This window comes from Halichoerus grypus, chromosome 10, assembly GCF_964656455.1.
Source record: "Halichoerus grypus chromosome 10, mHalGry1.hap1.1, whole genome shotgun sequence".
Taxonomy (NCBI): domain Eukaryota; kingdom Metazoa; phylum Chordata; class Mammalia; order Carnivora; family Phocidae; genus Halichoerus; species Halichoerus grypus.
In genome coordinates, this window is record NC_135721.1 from 21,545,974 (window position 1) to 21,572,555 (window position 26,582).

Here is a 26,582-nt window from a genome sequence, read left to right on the forward strand (position 1 = left end):
GGGCTCCTCCCACGACCCTCCCATTGGCGGCCTCCCGGGTCCCCTTGCCTCTGATCCCGGCTCGGTCCAAGGAGCCTGCGGGGGCGTGGGGAGAGGCGCAGGTGCGAGGGTCTCGGGCACCTGGGAGGGCCCCCCCTCCCCGGGTGGAATTCGCCAAGTTGGGAGGAGGAATTCCACCCCCCCCCCCGCGGGAGGGGACAGAGCGGCGGAGATAATTGTTTTAACAATCTCCTACTTGTAGACTGCGTCAGCTTTTAAATCTCTTCCCCATTCATAATCTGATATTGATTCTCTTCGCTCTCATTCATTCTTTAATTTATTAAATATTTATTGAGCGTCACCTATGTGTCTGGGCATGTGAAGTGCTGGAGATACAGCGATTAAGACGGCTGGGTTTATAGGGGGAAATCTAAAGAGCAGCGACCTATGGTTCTTGTCTTAGCTCTGCCACTCACTAACTGGCGTGGAGAAATTGGTCATCTAAGTGTCAGGTTTCCTAAAATCAGAGCGTCCAGAACCTCATAGGGCTTTTGGCAGGATCCAATGAGACAATGTTGGGGAATGTCTTTATAAATCTTATGACGCTATGTGACTGAGGGATTATCATTAATTTGCACCAATCTGTTAGTTACTTCGCTCATTTAACAAACATAAATCCTTAAGTTATTTCATGAGATCTGGAGTAACAACCTGGGTCTGAGTCCCCATTCTGTCAACTGTGTGATCTTCAGCAGTGACCTAACTTCTCTGAGCCTCAGTTTCACCATCTGAAAAATGAGGGTGTCAGTGAATGGTCTCTTGAGTGTTAATGTACCCGATGAGATACCGTATGTGAAAAGTGCATTGTTCAGTGTAAATAAATGTTGGCTAATGTTGTATTTAGGGCAGATACTTTGGTTTCTAATTCTCATTGCAGCATTTCTATTTCTGTGGCACTTTTTCCTGTAATATTCAGTTCAGCATGTGCCCCCCTGGGGCTCCAAAGCTTCTGTTGCCTTCCTTCTGAGATGAAAGAGTGAAATGGAGCAAGAGGGGCAGGGAGGACTGTGTGTTCTGGGCATGTGATCAAGCCATGGCCCAGGTCCTCTGACCTCTGCTGTCCCTGAGGACCCTGATCTCTGGCCTCCTGATGCATCCTGGTCCCAGAGCACTTGCTCAGGGATTCTCACTGTCCTGGGACTGGGTATTATCCTGCACTTCCAGGCTCCAGGCCCTCCAGAGAAGAGGTCATTGTGTCCAAAGTTAAGAGTAATGAACCTCAGGTTTTCCCCTGCAGGGGCAAAGCAGAGGCTGGGCAGTCTGCATGCATGCAAAGAGGGACCCCAGGAGCTTCCCTGGGTGACCAGAGGGCTGGGGACCGACTGACCAGGAAAGGGTGCAGGAAGAGGTACTCAGAGGGGGTGGTGCACAGAGAGGCCAGGGTACTTGGGTTAATCATCACTGTGGCTCAGATAAGGCCCTGCCAGCTGGAAGCAGAGTTAGCGTGACAAAAGGGTTTGTGTGGCTGAGGAGGCAGACACGACAGGGTGTCCACAGCCTGTGACCATGCCGGGCACAAAACGGTTTCAACATGTGATTGAGACCCCAGAGCCTGGCAAGTGGGAAGTGAGACCCTCTTCTCCATGTTGGTCTTCTGCACTGATTCCTAGAATCATTTCTCATCTGGACTTCCCTTCACCCTGGGTTTCTACTCTCCCTCCCCTCCTTCCCATCTTCCTTCCTGATCTTCTTCCCCTATCAGGCCCAGAGTACCAAGTGCAGGCTAAATCCTTGGATGGTGTGTGTGTGTGTGTCCAAACCTTGTGCCCGCTGCCACTCCCACCTCCAGATCAGCAGGCGTGAATGAGGCTTTGGCTTCCTGCCTGTATCCTTGTGCCCCCTTCCCTCTAGTTGTCTGGGTATGAGGAAGCCCTGCCAATCACAGAGAAGTCAAACCCACCGACCCAGGACCTGGACAAAGCAGATGCCGAGCAAATTGTTCGACTGCTGGGACAATGTGATGCTGAGATCTTCCAGGAGGAGGGGCAAGTCATGCCCACGTACCAGGTGACCCAGACCATCCCCTGGACACTGAAAATAAAGATGCCGACTCCAACCGTACCTCAACCTCTGCTCTCTCAAACCATGGTCCCTAATGTTTGAGACCTGAGAGCCCCTCCACCCCACCATTAACACCCCCCCAGCCCCAAATCCAAATGGCTTCTGATTCCTGCCTGTTGCCTACAGCGACTGCATAGTGAATCGATTCTGACCACCATGGTACAAGTGGCTGGCAAAGTTCAGGAAGTGCTGAAGGTACGGGCTCGCCATTTGCTCCCCTCCTGAACTTCTCTTCCCTCCACCTTTCTCTTTTCTTGGCCTCCACTTCTGATTTTGCTCCATCTCCATTCTCCTTTCTCCCAGTCCTCCCTCTGGGATCTTTATTGTCATCTTATTAATCAACAGTAATTATAATAACTATTATCTGCGTCATACTCTATAATTGACATTGTGCTTTCACACTCATTACCTTTGTAAAAACCTGTGAAATTGGTGTGATTGTCTCCATTTTTTTTTCAGATAGGAAAACAAAGGATAATCACGGTAGCTTGCCCAAATATATCCAGCTAATAATTGCTGGGTAGCACTGTTTTTTTTTTTTTTTTTTTAAGATTTTATTTATTTATTTGACAGAGAGAGACACAGCGAGAGAGGGAACACATGCAGGGGGAGTGGGAGAGGGAGAAGCAGGCTTCCCAGCGAGCAGGGAGCCCGATGCGGGGCTCGATCCCAGGACCCTGGGATCATGACCTGAGCCGAAGGCAGACGCTTAACGACTGAGCCACCCAGGCGCCCCGGGTAGCACTGTTTTTTATTGATTGATTGGTTGATGACAAAGCTGCTCTCAGTCCTTTCTGGAATAAGTAAGGGTTTGAATAAGTAGCTAAGCCAGAGCTGGGAGTCAGACTGAAGTTTCATTCTTTCTGCGACACCATACCACCTATGTTCTGTTCCCTTTTGTCGTAAGAGGAGGGTTAAGAAGTCTCCCCAATTGTTCTTCTGCTGCTGATAGAGAAAGAATATGCTTCCCCCAACCTGAGCTAGGACCTGGCGACATAGGCAGTTTTTCTTTCTCAGGAGCCTGAGGGGGCACTGGTGGTGCTGAGCGGAGGGGGCACCTCTGGCAGGATGGCATTTCTCATGTCGGTGAGTACGCTGATCCCTGATTTTCCTCCTTCTGCCTTCTCGGAGTGACCCTCAGGACCATAAAGCTCATCATAGCTATGTTCCTAGGTGGCCCCCTCGAGGCCTGGCTCCCTCTCTTCCCAAAGCTAGATCTCACCATGGAGCCCTCATATCTTCAGAACCCACCCGATCCCCACCAGTCTACTGCCCGTGTCTCTACATCCCATGCACCCCCAGTCCATCATCTGCAAGTAGCATTTGAAGTGCCAAATTCCAAGCAGTACTGGCTTAAGCGCTGGCCTGAGGGAATCCTTATAAGCCTCTACACTCTAGGTGTCCCAAATCCAAGATAATCGCTCCCTTCACTATCATCACTACTTCATGTCCTTCCCCCCTGACAGGTCTCCTTCAACCAGCTGATGAAAGGTCTAGGACAGAAACCCCTTTACACCTACCTCATTGCAGGGGGTGACAGGTAAGACAAGCTGGCTTTGAATATTTTGTTTGGTCTGGACAGTGTTTTTTTGGAAATGTAATTTTAGAGCTTTCAGGTGAAGATTGTATCCAGTTTACTTTGGTCCCCATCATTTCTTATTGCCTTGCACTTGGCCCACTTCACATACTCATGTTACCTGATTGGCCTTAAAGGTACTGGAGTTTTTCAGCCCTATAGAGCATCTATCATGGTGTCTAGCAAATAGTAGGTGTTCAGTCAATGATAGCTTTCCCTTCATTCCCTTCTCTCAAAGCATTCTCTTCTCTGCCCTGGTATACCGTAGGCTTCTGCTTCCAAACCAGTGCCACTGACCTTGAGTCTGTCTTCTTAGGTCTGTGGTGGCATCTAGGGAGGGGACAGAAGATAGTGCCCTGCACGGGATTGAGGAACTGAAGAAGGTCTGTGTTTTCCACTGATAGCCAGACACCTCTGTCTGTTCCTTCCCATGAGGACACAAAAGCCCCCATCCAGCCAAAGCCCATTCCCTCCCCTAGTCCTGACCCTGACATCCCCACGCAAAGGTTTGTGTCCTAGAATCCTCCTGGTGGCACTGTCTCACCCACCCTCTTCTCCTAGGTGGCTGCTGGGAAGGAAGAGGGTGATTGTCATTGGCATTTCGGTGGGACTCTCTGTGAGTGTAAAGACAGGCTGGGTGGATCCATTTTATAGGGAGGAAGGGGGTCGGAACAGAATAGCATGGAAAATAGATTGATGAAGTGGGTGCTAGAAAACAGAAAGGGTTTGCACAAGGAATTTTGATTTTACTCTCACTAATTGAGATCCAGTTGTATGAATGTGGGACGAAAGGGAAAGGATCCTATTTCAGAATACCTGTGTATCAATCCATTCAACAACCAAGGTAGAGGGACTAGTCCCAGCGTCAGCAAACTACATAGGCAAGTCAATCCTGCCACTGCCTGTTTTTGTAAATAAAGTTTTACTGAGACGCAGCCTTTGTGTTTACATAACATGGCCGCTTCATGCTACAATGGTAGGGTTTCGTATTGTACAGAGTTCATAGGGCCCCCAAAGCCTAAAATATTTACTCTCTTGCTCTTTACAGAAAAAGCTGATCTCTGGGCCAGTCCTTTGCTACTTAAGCATGGTCCTTGCATAGTAACATCAGTATCTCCTAGGATTTGCTAGAAATGCAGAATTGCAGGCTCCCCCCCCAAAACCTACTGAGTCTGAATCTGCATTTTAACAAGATTCCAAGCACTGGACTTGGTGACCCCAATTTTCTCTCACCATTGCAGCATACTGATTCTAACAATTCACTAAGCAGAAACAAGTCCAGCAATGCTAGATGTGGAAGGAGGCACACAAGGAGGGCAGGACACTGACCTTAAGGAGCATAAAATTTAGTTCAGTAGTTTTTAAACTTTACCATGCAGAGGATTTCCTTGGGGAAACTTGTTAAAAATACAGGCCTGAGGCTTTCCCCATCAAATGTGGATCCAGTAGATCTTACCTGGGTCTGAGAATATGCATTTCTTTTTTTTTTTTAAAGCAGGTTTTTTTTTTTTTTTTTTTTTTAGATTTTATCTATTTATTTGACAGAGAGAGAGACAGCGAGAGAGGGAACACAAGCAGGGAGAGTGGGAGAGGGAGAAGCAGGCCTCCCGCAGAGCAGGGAGCCTGATGCGGGGCTCCATCCCAGGACCCTGGGATCATGACCTGAGCCGAAGGCAGATGCTCAACGACTGAGTCACCCAGGCGCCCCTGGGAATATGCATTTCTAACAAGCATTTTGGGGGATCCTGATGCCTCTGGGCCTCGAGCAACAATAGAGTAACCCTTCTCATCATGCCCTTTTTCTTCCCCTACCATCAGGCTCCCTTTGTGGCAGGCCAGATGGATTACTGCATGGACAACCCAGCCATCTTTTTGCCAGTTCTGGTTGGTTGCAACCCCGTGAACATGGCCAGGTAAGCCTGCTGTAATGAAAGACAGTGACCGACCACACCCCAGGGGAGGCCAAGAGGGAACCTGTCAAAATCTACAGTACGACCACAAAGGGTATGGCACGGTGGATATGGTCTTATTCACCACATCTCAGAATATTAAAGTAAATATCGACTGTCCCTAAGCTTATGAGGTTTTTGTTTTCGGTGGGTTGTTTTTGTTTTTGTTTTGTTTTTTTGGTCGGTTGGTTGATTTATTCTCTTGTTTCAGAAAGGATTGAAGGCAGCTTACAAAGGCCACATAAAATACCAAAAGCATACATTCAAAACAGGAAGGGAAGAGACATGGGAAACAAGGGCCAGAAGGTAGAATAGGGTCAGGAAAATGCATACCACAAAGATGAGCATCTTTTCAAAGGAGCAGTGGGTGCTGAGTGGCCTCTGACTCCCCTTTGCCCAGCTCCCTTATTTTAGCACCCATTCTCCTTTGTCATTCGAGGCACCCCTTTGGCTCTGTTCCCCTTTCCTGAAAACTCTGTGCCACCCAATCACCTCTGCCTTATTCTCTATGTAGATGACCACTTTGACCTCAGAGAAGGTCAGCGTATGAAATCCATAGTGCTCAGGTGTGGTTCTGTGGATGTGCAGCCTTGGGAGTGGTTTTTGTTTTTGTTTTTTAGATTTTTCTTTTTAAAGATTTTATTTATTTATTTGGCAGAGAGAGACAGCGAGAGAGGGAACACAAGCAGGGGGAGTGGGAGAGGGAGAAGCAGGCTTCCTGTGGAGCAGGGAGCCCGATCCGGGGCTCGATCCCAGGACCCCGGAATCATGACCTGAGCCGAAGGCAGACGCGTAACTAACTGAGCCACCCAGGCGTCCCAGGGAGTGTTAAAGCAATAAGAAGGTAGATTTTTAGCCCCTTGTGCGAGAGCTCTGATGTTGTCGCTTTGGGGTAAGGCCCTGAAATATCTATTTTTCGAAGACATCCCTGGAGATGCTGGTGCACAGCCAGGTTTGGGGAACTCTGCTAACTTAACCATTGGAGTGGGCCTCCTGATGAAGCTAAAGGCTTCCTGTCGCTGGAGTATTCCAGTGAAGGCTTGTTGATTTCTCAAGAGCAGCTTTGCATTCAGGGGTGGTCTTGGGGGATGGGGCAGCTGGGTGCTTTCTGAGGTCTTTTTCTTAACTCCCAGATTCCAGGCTTGTAGTGTAATTCATGTGAAGATATAAATGAGTCTGAGATACTTTTAACCCTGCTCCTTTTCATGGAGGACTCTCCTTCACCAAAAATGTATCTGCTGCAGTGGATGCTAATTTCAGGCACTGTGACTAAGAGAAATAAAGGATTTCAAACAACGTAGGCGTGGAGATCTTCTAGTTGTTCCTTAAATCAGTGGCTCCCAAACTTGGCCAATCTTCAGAGTCGTCTGGGAAGCATTTTAAAAATACAGATTTTGGGGCTCTACTCCAGAACTCCTGAAGTTGATTCTCAGGGTGGGCGTGGTACCCAGAAATGGGTAGTTTAAAAAAAAAAAAAAACAACTCAAACTCCCCAGGTGATTTTGATGACTAGCCAAGTTTGGGAGTCTCAGTTTTCCACTGTACAATGAACACTGTCTCCTCGCTCTGCTTAGGTCTCTAGGGACTTTCAGAAGTAGTTTGAGGACAAATGACAGAAACACTTTACACGATGGGCATGTAATATGTGAAACTTGTTTGCCCTCGAGGAAATACAGATGAAAAAATATAAGAATAGTTCAAGTAGGGGTAGACATTTTGCAGGGATGGGATGATAAGAGGAGGTTAGAGAGGTCTTATAGAGAGGTAACTCTCTGAGCTCCTGCCACAGTGGGTGATTTGCTAAGTACCCCCTAGCAGAGTTGACCAGTAGAGGTCAACTACAGAAGATCCCCATTCTTTGAGATTCCATGGTTGCACCTAAGCAGGTAACAAGTCTGTTGATCTCTTGTCCCCTTAGCACATTGTTTTGTTCATGATTAATTTATTCAAGAAATGTTTGCCGACTGTTAGGTGCTATGCTTCATACCCTGCAGTGGTGTTCCTTCAGTAGGAACTGTTGTCCCTCCCTCAAGTAGTGAGGGGTTTGCTATTTGGGGAGATGGCCAGAATATATTCCCAGGAATGGGAAGGGCTTCTGATGGACCTTAAGACTGAAAATAAAGTGGCAGTTTTGACATTCTGATGATAGGTACTCCTCCAGGGACCTACAGAGAGTTGTGGGTAGTATGGCCGTGGCAGTGGGACATGGGCAAGGACCAGGATACGAGAAAGTTTTGGTCTCAGGCTGGAGCTTTAAACTTGAGTGTTGGCTTTGCTCTGAGATTAAATTGTTGAATGCATTACTAGCCCTTATCCTTGGGGTTCAGAGACACAGTGCCCCCATGAGCTCCAAAGCATATCTCTAGGAGATTGTTGATGTTAGACCCCAATCCCAATGTGGTCTTTGATCCTGACTCCCATCTGAGGCCCTTCCTTCCTTTAGATCCTCACAATCTCCCCACCTCTCTCTCTGTGGGCCCCAGAAATGACCCCATTGAAGACTGGAGTTCCACATTCCGACAAATAGCAGAGCGGATGCAGAAACTGCAAGAGAAACAAGAAGCTTTTGTGCTCAATCCTGCAATTGGGGTAGGATCTTCCCCACTCCCACCTAGGGAATGCTTGCCACCTCCCAGATGCTTCTGATTTTGTTACATCTTCTCTAAATTCCTGGCATTGTGTGTCAACTAAAATGTAGTAAAGCAAATCCTGTTTTCCCATTTCCTCACTCACCTTAAGATGTTGTATTTCCATCTTGATCCTGTCTCCTAAATCCGTAATCATTAAACACCTAACCCGTCTGGGGTGGGTTTCCCGTTTGAAGAACCTCTTTTGCATCTGTGAGTAGAGAGTATTGAATGGAATGGTGAATTGCTTTCTGTTTCTCTTACGTTTTAGTTTCAAATACAGGCTTTAAAACAATGGGATTCAGTTTCATCTTTCTGCCTTTCTAATCCTCTCCAAAACTGGGTGGGCCTTTCAAGCCTCCGGTGCTCCGGCGCCTTTTTCTCTGGGGTGGAGATGCGTGGCACTAGGGCATGAGCGTAGTCTACCCTCACTTAGACTTGACAAGGGCCTGAGCCGAATCCCTGCTGCTGGCCCTCTCTGCCAGTGATCGGCGCATCTGAGACATTCTCCTTGCTCCTCCCTCTGTGTGGTAGGAAGGCAGCTACCCCGTGTGAGGTCCCTATCTTTCAGCTCTCAGGCGCTCATCTCTCTTCCTGTCTGCAGTTGTTTACTTTTAATCTCCTTTTCTCAGACACCGCTTTGATCATTCTTTTCTTTTTTTTTAAAGATTTTTATTTATTTGTTTAACACAGAGAGAGCACAAGTAGGCAGAGCAGCAGACAGAGGGAGAGGGAGAAGCAGGCTCTCCGCCGAGCAGGGAGCCCGATGCGGGGCTCGATCCCAGGACTCTGGGATCATGACCTGAGCCGAAGGCAGCCGCTTAACGGCTGAGCCACCCAGGCGCCCCTTGATCATTCTTTTTGCAGCCATCTCTTTATGCATGGTGTGTCGTGTCACATCCCTATCCATTACAATGGCTGCTTCATTGGTCTGTCCAAAGGACATGAAATGTGGTGTTCAGGTTGACAAACTGCTATTAAAAAAATGGGGGGTTGGGTGGGGAGAAACTTCTTGAAAAAAAAAAAACACCCTCTCCAAAAAACACTTATCTCCTGCTAACGGGACACCCAATCACTGTGGCTTCCTCTTCAGAGTCCTGAATGTACCGTAGAAATGACCAGAGCTGGCCCTTACCCTCTCTCTTCTTCTCTCAGTGAAGCCCTCAACCCAGCACTCCTCATAGCGCCCTGGGCACCCCCAGTCCTGCCGAATGCAGCCCCAGTGGCCTCTAACCAGACTCCATGCCAGGGGCCACTAATTAGTGAACTCCAGGATCCTCCTTCCTCTCCCAATTCCTCTCGGCTGTCATCACCTCCTCAGCCCGAGGGCCTCAGTGGCTCATCCCGGATGAAAGGTGGAAGTGCAACCAAGATCCTGCTGGAAACCCTGCTACTGGCAGCCCATAAGACTGTGGACCGGGGCATCGCAGCAGCTCAGAGGTAGGGAGGATCTGGACGAGAGAGATCAGTCAGGCAGGGAAGGGGTTGGTACAGGTTGGGGGATGGCAAGTCCAGACGCAGAGACGGGTTAATGGCAGCAAGACGGAGGCCCCACCATGCCTCCCATGGGAAAAGAGCTGGCCTGGGGTTCTTACCACAGAGAGTCTCGATTGTTTCCAGTGGACCCTGGATTCCTCAGGTCCCGCTAATCTCTGTGCCCACTTGGGACATCCAAAGCTAACCTAATTTCGGAGAGTCTTTGACTTGGGGATGGTCCAGGTCATGCAGGAAGAGCTCCTTCTGCTGGGGGCCTGCTTCCCTTACTGGGGTCTCTGGCCTGGCTCCCAGAATCCCCACTTAACCTCCTCATCTACTCTGATCCCATCCTCCTCCCACCACTCTCTTAATGGCCTTATCCCTCTGTCTGCTCTTTGTGTTCTGCTCACTGAAGCCCTTTCTATTCTCTGTAATGCATTCTGATAATACTCACTGCACCTCCACTAGAGACCAGCAGAACTTAGTTTTAAGGGGATTGTGCCTTCGGCTGGCAGGGGCGGGTACCCATGCTTTCTGAGGGGGCACTGGGCCCACCCCGGGTGCCAGTGGCCTTTCTCCCAGGTGCCTTCTGGAAATCCTGCGGACATTTGAGCGGGCTCATCAGGTGACCTATAGTCAAAGCCCTAAGATCACTGCCCTGATGAAGCAAGCCAGCACCAGGTATGTGGAAATGTGTTTGGAGGGGGGAGGTGGCGTGGATGAGAGCAGCAGAGACCCTACAAGACTCATTAACAGGGTGAGGGGTGTGGTCTGCATGGTGGAGGGGCATGGCAGGCTTCCTGTTGGTGTACACCTGTGCTCTGCCATGTGCATCTTTCTCTGATCCCTCGTCTTTTTTCACTGTGATCTCTCCTCTTGTGTCCTGACCTCTGGCCCATTCTCAGCCTGGAGAAAAAAGGCCGAGTGTACCTGGTTGGCTGGCAGACCCTCGGCATCATTGCCATCATGGATGGAGTGGAGTGCACCCACACCTTTGGTGCTGGTGGGACCCCAGTCCAGACTTTCTTCCTGGTTCCTCCTGATGCAAACCGATTTCCTCCCCCCCAACCCATGGGGGTTCCTCATTCAATGTCCATCCTGTCTTATTGGAATAGGCATTTCAGTCAAATGCTCCTTCCTTTGAACCCCTATTCAGGCCTTGGTCCCTTAACTCCCAGCCCTGCTTAGCTGTGGCCTCCCATGTGTGTGACACCTCACCCTACACCCCACTTGCCACTTTCCTCCAAGTCGCATTAACATCCCCCCAAGCCTAGAACTTTTCTTTCCTATAAAGCCCATCACTCCTTTCTCCCTGTCCTTAAACTTTCCAGATTTCTGAGATGTCTGTGGCTTTTTCATTGGTGATCACAGTGATATGTTTAACCAGAAGGCTGAGCTCATCAACCGGGTGGGAGGATGACGGGACATGGGGGAGGTTGTGAAGGTGATTGGTGTGCAGAATGGGAGGTAAGGGGAGGTAGAGACAGGTTGGGGAGTGTAACAGGGCAGACAGTTCAGAGAAGGGAATATGGGTTAGAGGTCGGGAGGCTTTGGGGCAGCACAGGGAGGGTGGAAGGCTCTGGATTCACCCTCTAAAGCTGGCTCTGGTCCAGTGCTCTTCCCTCAACTTGCTGCATCATCTTGGGCATAACACTTTACCTCCTTGAACCTCAGTTCTTTCATCTGTATACAAACACGCTGTATGAGAGGTCCTGTGAGGCCCTCTGCAGTCTCCGGGGCTCTGTGCTGGAGTTTTTCATGCGGGGGGACTCCCATCTTCTTGTGCCCAGGGTCCGCAGTTCTCCTTCTCCCAGGAGGACTTCCTGACTTCCATCTTGCCATCCCTCATGGAAATTGACACTGTGGTCTTCATTTTTACCCTGGGTGGTGAGAGGGAAGACGGAAGCGGTGGGGTGAGCAGATGGAGGCGGCAGAGTGACTCAGGGGAACTGTCATTTTTCTGGGTCTTAAGGCACCTGCTCTGAGGGAGGGCCAGGGGCACGTGTCCTGACTGGACCCCGGGGAACAGGAAGAACAGCTGGACCGCCAGCCTTTCATCTCTGGTGCCCTCCCCCTCTCCTAGACAACCTCACGGAGGTGCAGACGCCGGTGGAGCAGGTGAAAGAGAAGACTGCCAGCCTCCAGGCCCAGGCACCCAGCACCGTGGGCCAGGCCCTGCCGGTGAGGGTCCGGCCTTGAGGAGGGAACCTGGGGTGGCAGTTACAGCAAGGCCTTCCTGGAGATGCTGCTCTGGCTCATCTCTCTCTCTCTTTCCCCAGACCCCTCTGAAGAAGCTCTTCCCCTCCATCATCAGCATCATGTGGCCACTGCTTTTCTTCGAATATGAAGGGAACTTCATCCAGGTATGGGGACTAAGAGGATATTATCTGCACTGAGGGACTCAAAGGGGGAGGGGTTCCAGAAATTAGAAAACTCAAGGCTGGAGGTAGAAAGCTTTGTTGGACTTCCAGAAAGCCAGCTGGGCAAGTTCTTGTGTCACCAGGTCACTGGTCAGAGTTTCCAAGGCAATGGCTCAGTTCTATCCAGGAATAGGCGCAAAAGACAGGCCAGGCCACCGGTCGTCTGACAGATACTCATTTGTCCTTTGTTACGGGTTCATTGTCGATATTATAGTCATCCTCACTATACAAAACTCTTTAAGGCATATGCTTGCAAATTCACTATGCTGAATTCACTGCAGACAATATTATACTGATATCGTCCGTAATATAATGAAATTATAATTCCACTAGTTATAATTTATTACAATATGTATTATCATTATAATTTTCAGTAATTATAATTATTATAATATTTATTATAATTATAATTTTTGCTAATTATAATTTCACTAGTGAAGCACTGATAATGTTTGGGCAAAGCATTATCAGTACAAGCACTGATAATAATCATAGAAATAATAATCAATTTGGGTGCACTTCGCAGTTCAGAGTTTAGAGTGGGCATTGGGACATCTGAGTGTCAGTTCATCTGTGCTTTGTGGCCCAAGAAAGAAGGCAGTTTTCCATCTGTGGTCCTCCGTTTTCTGACACCTGTCCACCATCCACAGGGCGCAACCAGGGCCCCGAAGGGTTGCCCTGGAGAGATGTGGTCTCATCCATTATTCAGATCACCTCTTCCAGGAAGCTTCCTGACTTGACCAGACAACAGCTGCCATGCTTTCTTACCTGCACTAAGAACTCAATGGAAGCTCCCCCCCGCCCCCCCACCCCCCCGAGCCAGGGGATCCTTGCTCCTTCCAGTGTGTATCTTTGTCTTCCCTTCCAAATGGTGTTCATTGGTCACATCTCTACTTTTTGGCATACTTTCCACATTCGTTGTCTCCTTTGACATCTCACATCTTCTAAGAAGTCTTCTCCAATGAAACCCACAATGTTGAGCCCTCTCCTTGATGTGAGATACCTCTCCGCACTTCCGGGTTCCACTGTACACTCATCGTACCTAATACACATGTAGGCCTATGCACTTCACAAACTATTTCATTTATAATAATCATTTCTTTTTTTTTTTCTTTTTAAAGATTTTATTTATTTATTTGAGAGAGAGAATGAGATAGAGACAGAGAGAGCATGAGAGGGGGGAGCGTCAGAGGGAGAAGCAGACTCCCCGCCGAGCAGGGAGCCCGATGTGGGACTCGATCCCGGGACTCCAGGATCATGACCCGAGCTGAAGGCAGTCGCTCAACCAACTGAGCCACCCAGGCGCCCTATAATAATCATTTCTCATAACGAGCTCCTAAGGGATGTAGGTTTTGTCCCCCATCTCAGATAAGGAAGCTGAAACTAAGAGATTAAGGGATTGTAATCATAGCCACATGGCTAAAGCAGGAGTCAAGACTCAAACCCTGGCCTTGTGACTCTAAGCCCATGGTTTATTTCACTTCACAATATAAATTTCAACCATATCCATGAATTGAGTCAGATTCTTTTACTCATTCCTTCAACAAATATTTTTTATGCACCTATCACATGCCAGGTACTATTCCAGGGATAGGGGATATGGTAGGGAATGTTAAGCTGTGATTTTTTTTTTTTAAAGATTTTATTTATTTATTTGAGAGAGAGAGATTGAGAGAACGAGTGGGGGGAGGGGCAGAGGGAGAAGCAGACTCCCTGCAGACATGGGACTCGATTCCAGGACCCTGGGATCGTGACCTGAGCCAAAGGCAGCCACTTAACCAACTGACCCACCCAGGCACCCTAACCTGTGATCTTTTGAAAAAGATCTGTTTTTAAGGAAAATTGTAATTATAATAGCAACATTTTTGTTGTAAACACTTCAGAAAATACAGAAATCAAAAGAAGGAAAAAAGTATCCATAACAACCTTCTTTTAAAAAACCACTTAGACAAATTTTGGAGAATGTCCCTCTAGGCTTTTTTATGCATACGTAAATATATTTATACAAAAACAGGACCATATTTGACATGCTGTTTTTAACTTGCTTCTCTTCATTGAAAATTATGAACACATTTCTGTACAAATATATCCATATCATCATTTTTTCTTTAGATTTTTCATTTATTTATTTGAGAGAGAGAGCATGAGAGAGAGGGGGGTCAGAGGGAGAAGCAGACTCCCTGCTGAGCAGGGAGCCCGACGTGGGACTTGATCCTGGGACTCCAGGATCATGACCTGAGTGGAAGGCAGATGCTTAACCAACTGAGCCACCTAGGCGCCGGACATCATCATTTTTTTAAAGATATTTATTTATGGTTTTGAGAGAGAGAGAGCATGAGTAGGGGGAGAGGGAGGGGCCGAGGGAGAGGGAGAAGCAGACTCCCTGCTGAACGCAGAGCCCAACGCAGGTGCTTGATCCCAGGACCTGAGATCATGACCTGAACTGAAGTCAGACAGTTAACTGAGCCACCCAGGTGCCCCTAATTCAAATTCCTTTGATAACTGTGGAGATTGGCCACCTAAAGATATATATTGGGTATTGCACTTTTTTTCTTTATTGTGTTACTTTTTCATACCTTTTGAGCATATTCACCCATTCTTTTGAGCATATTTATTTTTTTCTTACTAATTTATAAAAGGGAGTGTATATAGCAAGGACAGTAGCCTTTTTTTTTCTTGTTCTGTATTTTCCTCCAGTTTATTACTGTTTTTTATTTCTACATTTTTGATGTAGAGATGTTTTATTTTACATAGTCATATCTATCAGTCTTTTTTTGGTGTGTATGGCTTCTGTCTTATGCTTGATTCTGGCTTGTATCTTTCTAAATATATGGCAATTGTTTGAAATAAAGAGGCTTCCATTAGTAAATCTTTAGTTGCAGAAATATTTTTGATGTAAACTCCTCCCACACTTGTATTTTGAAAAATTTTCCACCCTACGGAAAAATTGCAAGAACAGTGAACACCCATACACCAATTTTTAAAAAGATTTTATTTATTTATTTGAGAGAGAGAGAGCTAGGTTCACCAATCTTTAACATTTGGCCATATCTGCTTCATCCCTCTTTTCCTCTGAATTATTTGAAAGATACTTGGAGATATGATGACACTTGACACAAATTACTGTGTCCCCTAAGAACAAGGACATTTGCCTACATAATCACAATATAATTATCACACTCAGGACAAATGACAGTGAATACAATTATCAAATCTGCAGACCATATTAAAATTTCCCCAATTATCCCTGTATTATTTTTATTTCCAGGTCCAGGATCCAATCAGAGATAATGCATTGCACTTAGTTATCAGGTCTCTTTATTTTTTTTTTAATTCCTTCTTTCTTTTTTTTTTTAAGATTTTGTTTATTTATTTGACAGAGACACAGCGAGAGAGGGAACACAAGCAGGGGGAGTAAGAGAGGGAGAAGCAGGCTTCCTGCAGAGCAGGGAGCCCGATGCGGGGCTCGATCCCAGGACTCTGGGATCATGACCTGAGCCGAAGGCAGACGCTTAACCGACTGAGCCACCCAGGCGCCCCTAGTCTCTTTAATCTAGATGAATTCTTTAGCTGTTTTTTGTGTCTTTTATGACACTAATAGTATAGGAGTCTGGACCAATTGTTTTCCAGAATGTGCTTCACCTTGGATTTGCCTGATTGTTTCTTCATTCTATTCAGGTGAAGTTTTTTGGCAGGAGTACTGTATAGAGGAGACTGTGGCTTTGTCAGTGTATCAGATTAGGAGGTGCCTGATGTCAGGTCATTCCTTTATTGGTGATGTTTGATCACTTACTCAAGGTAGTGTCAGATTTCTTTTTTTTTAAGATTTTATTTATTTATTTATTTGAGAGAAACAGAGAGAGAACATGAGTGATGGGGGAGGGGCAGAGGGAGAGGGAGAAGCAGACTCCCCACTGAGCAGGGAGCCAGCCGGGGGGCTCCATCCCAGGAGCCGGAGATCATGACCAGAGCTGAGGGCAGAAGCTTAACGGACTGAGCCACCCAGGCGCCCTGATAGAGTCTGATTTCTTTGCATCCTATTCCTTAGTGATCTTTCCCCCAATGGTTTTAGCATCCACAGATGATTCTTGGTTGAATCAATTTATTACTATGGTGGCTTTTTAATGGTGATTTTCTATTTCTATCTTTCTGTCTACATTTATTAGTTGGTATTCTGTAAAGAAAATCTCTCCCTTCTCTCCCCACCCCATCTACATATATTTAGACTCAGTATGGACTCATGCATTTTTTGTTGTTAAGCGTGTTTTAATCCATCCCTGTCATTATTGATTTTAATACTCAAAACAAGCTCTTATTCAAGCTGGCCGCTTTGTCCTTGTGACATATCCACATTAGTGTTTAAACATTCTTTGCTGTGTGTCTTTTTGGGAAAAAAAATAAATCACCTTTTCTCTTATGCAAAAGCGTAGCATATTATAGTCTTTGTGCCTTGCGTTTTTTAACAAGATATCTTGAAAATCACTCCACTTCAGTTTCTAAATCTCGTAATTACTATTTACCTGTGTGTGTGTATAGATGTGCGTCCGTACAATAGTGTCCCCAGCCGTCTATGTAGGAGAACAGAAATGTTGTCCCAGGTTCACCTCGTACTTTCCCTGGTTCCAGTCCTGGCTGGAATCAGTAATTTTCAAGGAGCCCCCGTGGTTGTCAGTGGGGATTGGTACAGCGGTCCCGCCTTCTCCACGTTTGCTTTCCACGGTTTCATTTACCCCAATCAACTGTAGTCCAAAGGGTCAGTAGTAGCCTAACGCTACGTCACACTGCCTACGTCATTCCTGTCCCTCCATCTCATCCAGCGGCCATTTTGTCATCTCACATCGTCACCAGAAGGGGAATGGTGAATATAGTATAATAAGATATTTTGAGAGACCACAGTCACATAACTTTTATTATAGTATGTTGTTATAATTGTTCTATTTTATTGTTGTTGCTGTTCATCTCTTACTGTGCCTAATGCATAAAATAATCTTTATCATAGGTATGTATATATAGGAAAAAAACAGTATGTGTATGGCTCGGTACTGTGCAGTGTCGGGCATCCCCTGGGGGTCTGGAACTCATCCCGTGGGTAAGTGGGGACTGCTGTATTTAAAACCTAGGTGTAGGGGCGCTTCTGCTACTGGTGGCTTTGCCCCTAAGCAAAGTTCTTTGGTAGAAAGAACAAGTAAATACAGGGGCACCTGGGTGGCTCAATCGGCTAAATGTCGGACTCTTGATTTCCGTTCAGGGCATGACCTCAGGGTCATGATTGAGCCCACATCCGGCTCTGTGCTCAGGGTGGAGTCTGAGATTCTCTCTCCCTCTGCTCCTCTCCCTGTTTGTTTGCGTGTGCACTGTCTCTGTCTCAAAAAAAAAAAAAAAGAAAGAAAAGAATGAGGAAATATAGTTGACCTTGAAAAACACGGGGACTAGAAGCACTGGCACCCCACACAGTTGAAAACCCCCCTATAACTTTTGACTCCCCCAAACTTAACTAATAGCTTACTGTTGACCACAAGCCTTCCCGAAAACAGTCAACACATATTTTTAAAGTTATATGTATTATAGGCTGTATCCTTACAGTAAAATAAGCTAGAGAAAAGAAAATGTTAAATCATACAGAAAATTTATTTATAGTACCACACTGTATTTATTGAAAAAATCTGCCTATAAGTGGACCCGTGTAGTTCAAACCCTTGTTGTTCAAGGGTCAACTGTGTATTTTTTTTCACATAAGTACATATATACACATTTATGAATGTATATGTGTTCTCCTTCCTGTTTTCCCTTAGTGAGAATGTTGATTTCCAACATCATCAATATATTTATCCATTTGCTTAGTCCTGCAATAAATACTGGTTTTGAAATTGCTACCCTAAAACACTATCATCAACAAACTTACCAAGAATGGTCAAGATTTCTTTGCAGTTCTTTTTGTCTTCTGACCATATCCCACGAAAGATACCTAAAGTGTCAAAAGTCACTTGCATTAAATTTTTTCCTCTCTCTCTGTAGTTATCAGTATGATATATAGTTAGTTTCATTTCCTTTATTTTTATTTTTTTTCCATTTTAGAAGTTTTTTTTTTTTTTTTTTTTAAAGATTTTATTTTATTTATTTGACAGAGAGAGAGAGAGAGACAGCTAGAGAGGGAACACAAGCAGGCGGAGTGGGAGAGGGAGAAGCAGGCTCCTGGCCGAGCAGGGAGCCCGATGCGGGGCTCGATCCCAGGACCCTGGGATCATGACCTGAGCCGAAGGCAGACACTTAACGACTGAGCCACCCAGGCGCCCTTAGAAGTTTTTTTAAGATTTTATTTATTTGTCAGAGAGAGAGAGAGGGAGAGCACAAGCAGGAGGGGCAGCAGACAGAGGGAGAGGGAGAAGCAGGGTCCCCGCTGAGCAGGGAGCCCAATGTGGGACTCAATCTCAGGACCCTGGGATCATGACCTGAGCCAAAGGCAGACACTTAACTAAGCCACCCAGGTGTCCCTGAGTTTTTTGTTTTTGATCTCACTTTATCTTTTGAATATGTAAAACATAACATGGTTTAAAGTTAAACTGTAGGGGTGCCTGGGTGGCTCAGTCGTTAAGCGTCTGCCTTCGGCTCAGGTCATGATCCCAGGGTCCTGGGATCGAGCCCCTCATTGGGCTCCCTGCTCTGCGGGAAGCCTGCTTCTCCCTCTTCCATTCCCCCTGCTTGTGTTCCCTCTCTCACTGTGTCTCTCTCTATCAAATAAATAAAATCTTTAAAAAAATAAAAAAAATAAACTCAAACTGTATAAAAAGGAGATGTCCCACCCCTTCACTCTTCCTTCCTCCTGTCTCCACTCATCCCTACAGGTAAACAATTTCATTAGTTACTGACGTGCCTTCCTGTGGTTCTTTTTGCAAAAAAAGTGTGTTTGTATGTACTTTACAATTTTTTCTTATACAAGAGGCACTGTGCTATGTATATTCTTTTGTACTTTAATGAGATATCCTGAAAATAATTCCACTTGGGTTTATAAAACCCTTCCTCATTATTTTTTACATTTGTGTGTAAATTGTACACGTGCAAGAATTATTTGGGCAGTCTCTGATGTAGGACATTTGGTTGTTTCCGATATTTTGCTATTACCAATAATGATGCAATGAATATGCATGTATTTTTGTAATGTAGAAGTGTATTTTTGGGGTAAATTCCTAGAAGAATGAGAGCTGGGTCAAAGGATAAATACATATGTAATTTTGTTAGATACTGCAACATTTCCCGTCATAGGGATTTCCCATTTTGCTTCTTTTTTTTTTAAAGATTATTTATTTATTTATTTGACAGACAGAGACACAGTGAGAGAGGGAACACAAGCAGGGGGAGTGGGAGAGGGAGAAGCAGACTTCCCGCGGAGCAGGGAGCCCGATGCGGGGCTCGATTCCAGCACCCTGGGATCATGACCTGAGCCGAAGGCAGATGCTTGACGACTGAGCCACCCAGGCGCCCCTTCCCTATAGCCTCTTTAAGAGCATTCTCAAGCTTTTGGATTTTTGCCAATCTGATAGATGAGAAATTCTATTTCTGTGTGGTTTTCGTTTGTATTTTACTTATTATGTGTTTAGTTGAGCATCTTTTCACATACTTAAGGGTCTTTAGTAAATCTTTTTGTGAATTGTGTGTTCATGTAAATACATGAAATATACTCATTTTCTAATGGTATTGAGGTCTGTATGATCCCTTGATTTTTAGTACTTTATTTTTATTTAAAGATATTATTTATTTGAGAGAGAGAGAGCACAAGCAGGGGGAGTGACGTGCAGAGGGAGAGGGAGAAGCAGGCTCCCTGCTGAATAGAGAGCCCGATGTGGGCTCCATCCTAGGACCCTGGGATCATGACCTGAGCCGAAGGCAGACGCTTAACTGAGCCACCCAGGTGCCCCTGATTTTTAGCACTTTATAAATCAGAGGCATTAGTCCTTTCTTTCTGATATATATTGTAAATATTTCATTTGGGTTTTAACCATGCAAATAAATGTCTTTGTTTTAATTTTTCTGGGATAGAACTTATTAATCCATTTTTTTTGAATCTGGACCTTGAAAGCTCTCTGCTACTCCCAGGTTGTAAAGGAACTCCACCTGTGCTTTCTTCTAGTACGGGTTTCTTCTAGTAAAAATGGTTTCTTTTTTCTTTCTTTTTTTAAAAACACTTAGACCTGCAATTCATTAATTGATTCTTGTGTATGGGTTAAGGTATGAACCCACTTTTATTTTTTTCTAAGTGACTGTCTCTCTCCATATATATATAATATATATTTATAATTTATTTATTTGAGAGAGAGTGAGCGAGAGAGAGAGAAAAGGAGCAGGGGTGGGGGCAGAAGCAGACTCCCCATTGAGCAGGGAGCCCCATATGGGGCTCCATCCCTGGACCCTGAGATCATGACCTGAGCCAAAGGCAGACATTAACTGACTGAGCCACCCAGATGCTCCATCTCAATATATTTTTAAAATTCATCTTTTCCTGAGTGATTTGAGATGCTACTTCTATCAGATACTTAGTTCCCACGTGCACTGGTTTATTTATGGACTTTCTGTTCTGTTCTACCAGTCTGTCTATTGATGTGATGATGCCATACAGTTTAAATATAGAGGCTTATTGTGTTCTTAATATCTGAAAGGTTAGTGCTTCTCTCACTCTTTTTTTTTTTTTTTTAAGATTTTATTTATTTATTTGACAGAGAGACAGATAGTGAGAGCAGGAATACAAGCAGGGGCAGTGGGAGAGGGAGAAGCAGGCTTCCCACAGAGCAGGGAGCCCGATGCGGGGTTTGATCCCAGGACCCTGGGATCATGACCTGAGCCGAAGGCAGACACTTAACGACTGAGCCCCCCAGGCGCCCCCTCACTCATCTTTTTAAGGATTTTTCTAGGTACATTTGCTGCCTTTTTTCTATATGTACTTTAAAATGAATGTGTCTGGATTCAAATTATGTACACTTTAATATATTTTTGTGTTAATGATAGCTCATGGTATACATGGTAATATAATGGTCAGTGACATAAATGATATAACCCAGAGCTGATTGATCTCGTTCCCACAGGGCAGTCTGTGTACTGCATACTAGCTAGCTCCATTCTGATTGGTCAGATTTCTGCGTGTGCGCTCTCTCTTTTTTTTTTGTTTTTGGCCAAATGAGCCACAGTATCTTTTTTTTTTCCCCCAGTTTTTATTTAAATTCCTGTTAGTTAACACACAGTGTAATGTTAGTTTCAGGTGTACAATATAGTGATTCAACACTTCCATACAACACCCGGTGCTCATCACAACAGGTGCACTCCTTAATCCCCATCACCTGCTTCACCCATCCCCCACCCACCTACCTTCCCTCTGGTAACCATTGTTCTTTATAGTTAAGAGTCTGTTTCTTGGCTTGCCTCTCTCTCTCTCTTTTCCCCCCTTTATTTTGTTTCTTAAATTCCACATATGAGTGAAATCATATGGCATTTGTCTTTCCCTGACTGACTTATTTCACTTAGCATAATAATCTCTAGCTCCATCCACATCATTGCAAATGTTCTTATACGGTACTCATGTCCCTGTCAATCACTTGTTAAGTATTTTCAATATACCCTCTGCAAAGGGTGTGTGTGACCCACTATTTCTAGGATGCCAGAATAAGAGGGTAGAAGTAGTGGTAGCTTGTTCCCTAGCCTGGCTAGGACCCAGTAATTAATCCTCTCAATTCTTTTTCTGGACTCCGGTTATAGTAATAGATGCAAAGTGCAGTAATGGAGGTTATAAGTGCAAGAGATGAGGGCCAAGGACAGGTGGTGTTTATACTCACAGTACTATGTGTTTGTACAGTGTTTTAGTTTTCAGTGTGCTTTCCCATACATTATCTTATTCACCTAGGAGATGATTGTGGCCAAGTAGGAAATGCCTTCATCACAAATCAGAAGACCTGGATTTAGGTCCTGATTCTACATGTCACTATTATATAAGCTTATTCAAGTTACTTCTTTTTATTTTTTAAGATTTATTTATTTATTTATTTATTTGAGAGAGAAAGAGAGACTACAAGTGGTGGGAGGGGCAGAGGGAGAAGGAGAGAAAGAATCTCCAGCAGACTCCCAATGCAGGGCTCGATCTCATGACTCTGAGATCATGACCTGAGCCGAAATCAAGAGTTGGACGCTTAACTGACTGAGCCACCCAGGTGCCCCTCATGTTACTTTACTTTTGACCTCTAGTTTCCACATATGTAGAAATGGGGATAGAAAATTCTATTTCGGGCGCCTGGGTGGCTCAGATGGTTAAGCGTCTGCCTTCAGCTCAGGTCATGATCCCAGGGTCCTGGGATCGAGTCCCACATCGGGCTCCTGGCTCAGTGGGGAGCCTGCTTCTCCCTCTCCCTCTGCCTCTCTCCCTGCTCATGCTCTCTCTCTCTCTCTCTCTCTGTGTGTCTCAAATGAATAAATAAAATCTTTAAAAAAAAAAAGAAAATCCTATTTCGTTGGGTTGTTATAGGTTTAAATTGAATTAGTTTTCAACAAATGTGTATTGATCAGTAACCATGTATCAGCCATTATCAAAAAGATTGGGGCTCTGGAGCAGAATAAGACACCATCTCTGCTCTCAAGGAGCCTTTGGTTTAGTGGAATGAATCCCAGGATCTTCACTCCTCCCCTGTCAGGTACCTGGGGAGCAAAAGGAAAGTTCTGATAAGTGCAAAACCCTTTTGCGCAAGAACTCAGAGAAGAGGGTGCCTGGGTGGCTCAGTCGTTAAGCATCTGCCTTCGGCTCGGGTCATGATCCCAGTGTCCTGGGATCAAGCCCCTCATCGGGCTACCTGTTTGGCAGGGAGCCTGCTTCTCCTTCTCCTACTCCCCCTGCTTGTGTTCCCTCTCTCACTGTCTCTCTCTGTCAAATAAATAAATAAAATCTTAAAAAAAAAAAAAGAACTCAGAGAAGATATCTGTGTACTGGGGGGTCAAAACCACAAATGTGTGACACCACCAAGTTTGCCTGGGACAGTCCTGGTTTACAACTACTGTCCTGACATCTAAACTCTGGGCTGGTCAAACAAATTATGTCTGCATTTTGGTCCCTGGTTTTTGATCCCTGGATTCCTGTCTGACAATAGGGCCCTATTCACCCTGTTGCTCTACCATCCTCTAATTTCCCATACCCTCGTGTGTGTGCCCTGTTTAGAGGTTCCAGCATGAGCTAAGCACCAAGTGGGTGCTGAATACTGTGAGCACAGGGGCCCATGTGCTTCTTGGGAAGATTCTCCAAAACCACATGTTGGACCTCCGCATTCGCAACTCCAAGCTCTTCTGGCGGGCGCTGGCCATGCTGCAGGTAGGCCATGATGGGACGTGGCTGGGTGGGGCCCAGCCCCCTGCCTAGGCTGCCACAGAGATATGGACACGTGTGGGGCCAAGGGCTGACTTTACTCCTGCGCTGCCTCCTCCTCCTATCAGGCTCATCCTCCACTCTGGGGAATGTATGTGCACGCTTGGGGGCATAACTGTGTGATGATAACTATCAGACAAGATTCTTTCAGTTACAAGTATGTGACAGACCTCTAATTCATACCGGTTTAAGCTAAACAAGGCAAATGACTGGTTCACGTAACTGGAGTTCCAGGGTAGCTCGATCCAGATACTCCAAACGATGTGCTCCGGAATGTCAGCCCTTAACTCTCCTTTGTGTTGTTCTCCTTCTCAGGCAGCTTTTCTCCAGTAGGTGGCAAATCGGCCCCCGGCAGTGCCAGCCTAGCGTCCTACCAATTTAGCAACCCGAGTGGAAGGAGAGTTTATCTGTGCCTGTGATTCCCACGAATGCCTGGGAGGAAGGGTTCTCGCTGGCTTGTCTTGGGTCACATGCCATCTCTGAGCCAGTCACTGCTCCAGGGGAAAGCAGCCCTCTGCCCAGGCCTGGCTCATGTGCTCTCCCTATGGGATGGCACTGGAGGAAAGGGTGGGAAGTGAGCCTCAGTCAAATGGCCTGGCCTAAGGATGGAAGAACCATAGTTCCCCGGAGGAAGATCAAGGTGCTGGTACTAGAAGGGGGAGGAATGGCTGCCGAGCAGATAGCACAATAGCTGGTCATGAAAGGAGGGTTGTTAAGTTTAGCAAATAAAAATACAGGACAAATTTGAATTTCAGATAAATAAAGGATTTTTTTTTTTAGTATAAGTATGTCCCATGCAATATTTGAAGCATACTTATACTATTTTTTTCATTATTCATTTGAAATTCCTATTCCTGGGTATCCTGTATTTTTATTTGCTAAATCTGACAACCCTGTGTAAAGGGAATCAATCAATGAGCATTTAGTGAGCACCCACCAAGTCCCTAGAACCTTCTCTAATGAATAGAACCAATCAACCAGGAAAAGAAAAGTGCTTTATGCTCTTTTAGATCCTGGGGTTGGGGTGGGTAGGGGGAATCGGAGATATGTCTGATCCAGGACTTGGCATCCCAGAGTGGCCCCTCTAAGGATTACGTGGAAGATTGAAAGCCAGACCAGAACTGGGGCTTACCAAATGTAGCTAGACCTGGGCCATCCAAAATGGCAGTCACCACCCACATGTGGCTACTGAGCACTTGAAATGTGGCTAGTGTGTCTTCGGAGCTGAACTTTTATGTTTTGTTTAAAAACTGAAGCAGTGTAATTTTTTTCATTAAATGCAACTTTATTGTTTTGGTAGAACTACATTTTACTTTTACATCGAAATTCAGTACCTGAACTGAGATGTGCTGGGATTATAAACTAGACACTAGATTTCAAAGACATGATACAAAAATATTGTAGAATATCCTATTAATAATTTGTAATATTGTTTATATGTTGAAATAATATTTTAGATATATATATTGGATTAGATAAAACATGATTAAAATCTATTTTCTTATTTGTTTCTTTTGCATTCCATGTGTTTCTTTTTTAATGCAGTACTAGAAAATCTTAAATTACATATGTGGCTCACATTATATTTCTCTTGGGCAGTGCTGAGCTAGTGGGGGGGGCGGGTAACAAAAAGGAGCAGCTTTTGCAGATGAGCAGTCTTGGCAGGGTATGAAGGATGGATAGGGTTAAGGAGGAAACTGGAAGGAGTGAATTCAGTTTAAGGTTACCAACCTATGGGGTTGGTGGCACATGGCTGAAAGTGTGACCAAGTTGCCATTAATCCTCCAGTTTAACCCGGCCCATCAAAGCCCACCACGAACCCTTGTTCTTCACACCTGGGGATTGTGAGTTTGGGATCGCCTATAGGGACCACTTCTCTACAGCCTCTCTGGCCAGTCTTCAGGATCCCAGGTGCCTGCCTCCCACTCTCCCACTCCTTTCTCCTCCTCGACTTCATTCTCTGCTCCCCTGGCCTTCTAGCCCGACACTGACCTTCCTGCTTCCTCCACAGCGGTTCTCTGGACAGCCCAAGGCTCGATGCATCGAGACCCTCCTCCAGGTGATCCACTTCCCCCAGCCACTGTCGGATGACATTCGGACTGCTCCCATCTCCTTCCACATCCAGGTTGCACACGAGAAGGAACAGGTATCCCGCCGGCAGCTAACATTTATTGAGTCCTTTCAGCGTATCAGGAATTTTGCTTGGTACTGTGTTTACAAAGTTAGTGATGTTCTGCCAAGGAGCTCCCTGTTTCTTGGGGAATTGTGATTGTGACAAGGAGGCACAGAGGTGTGGAAAAGCTGCTGCGGGGGTGCAGAAATGGGGTCTGTTTAGGAGGGGAGCCAGGAAAGAGGGGGAGGGGGGCCTTTGAACTGGGTCTTAGAGGATGAATAGGAGTTTTCTGGGTCTGGGTGAAGGCTTCTTTCTGTTCTTAACCCACCTCACTACAATTTCTGGTCTTGATAACTCTCTTCTACTCTTGCATCCAACCTAGTAGCTTCTGACTCCCACACCGAATGCTCTGGCTCTTCCACGGCTCTTGCCCAGATGGCCTCACTCTCTCAGGCTTCAGTTCTCCCTGCGTCTTCCCCACAGGTGATCCCCATAGGCTTGCTGAGCCTCCTATTCCGGTGCTCCGTCCCTGAGGCGCAGGCGCAACTGGCGGCCGCTCCGTCTGTCTGTGAGGCTGTCAGGAGCGCCCTCACTGGGCCAGGTCGGAAGCGCGGTGCAGACCCCCTGGAAACCCTAGAGCCTGCCCTGCCCTGAACTGGTGTTTCTGGGCGCGAAGCCCATGGAGGCATGTTGGGCCAGCGGCACATGTGTGGGAGGAGAGGCCCAGTCCCCGGGGCCACCCGCAGCCCAGGGTGAGGAAAAAGAGTCTCTCTACTTTGGGGGAGTTCTTGTTCTTGACCCAGTGGTCTTCACTTTCACTGGCATATTCTGATTTCAGAAATAAAACAAAATGCCTTGTTTTGGAGAGTTAACCTTCCACACTCAGTAGATCAGAGTCAATAAATTAGAGGTGGGACCAGATGGGTGGCATG

General features: G+C 46.0%; 1 protein-coding gene across 1 annotated transcript; it reads left to right on the forward strand.

The window, feature by feature from the left end:
• The first annotated feature begins 1,411 nt into the window (after positions 1-1,411).
• On the forward strand, positions 1,412-26,582 carry GCKR (glucokinase regulator). Its single transcript, XM_036090240.2, is given in 19 exon segments — positions 1,412-1,605; positions 1,891-2,046; positions 2,227-2,295; positions 3,118-3,186; positions 3,567-3,640; positions 3,993-4,066; positions 4,246-4,292; positions 5,495-5,589; positions 8,109-8,214; positions 9,574-9,692; positions 10,311-10,409; positions 10,634-10,731; positions 11,060-11,136; positions 11,519-11,615; positions 11,812-11,909; positions 12,008-12,091; positions 23,334-23,483; positions 25,549-25,683; positions 26,134-26,582. Coding segments are annotated over 19 exon segments (1,878 nt in total). The 5' UTR covers positions 1,412-1,545; the 3' UTR covers positions 26,305-26,582.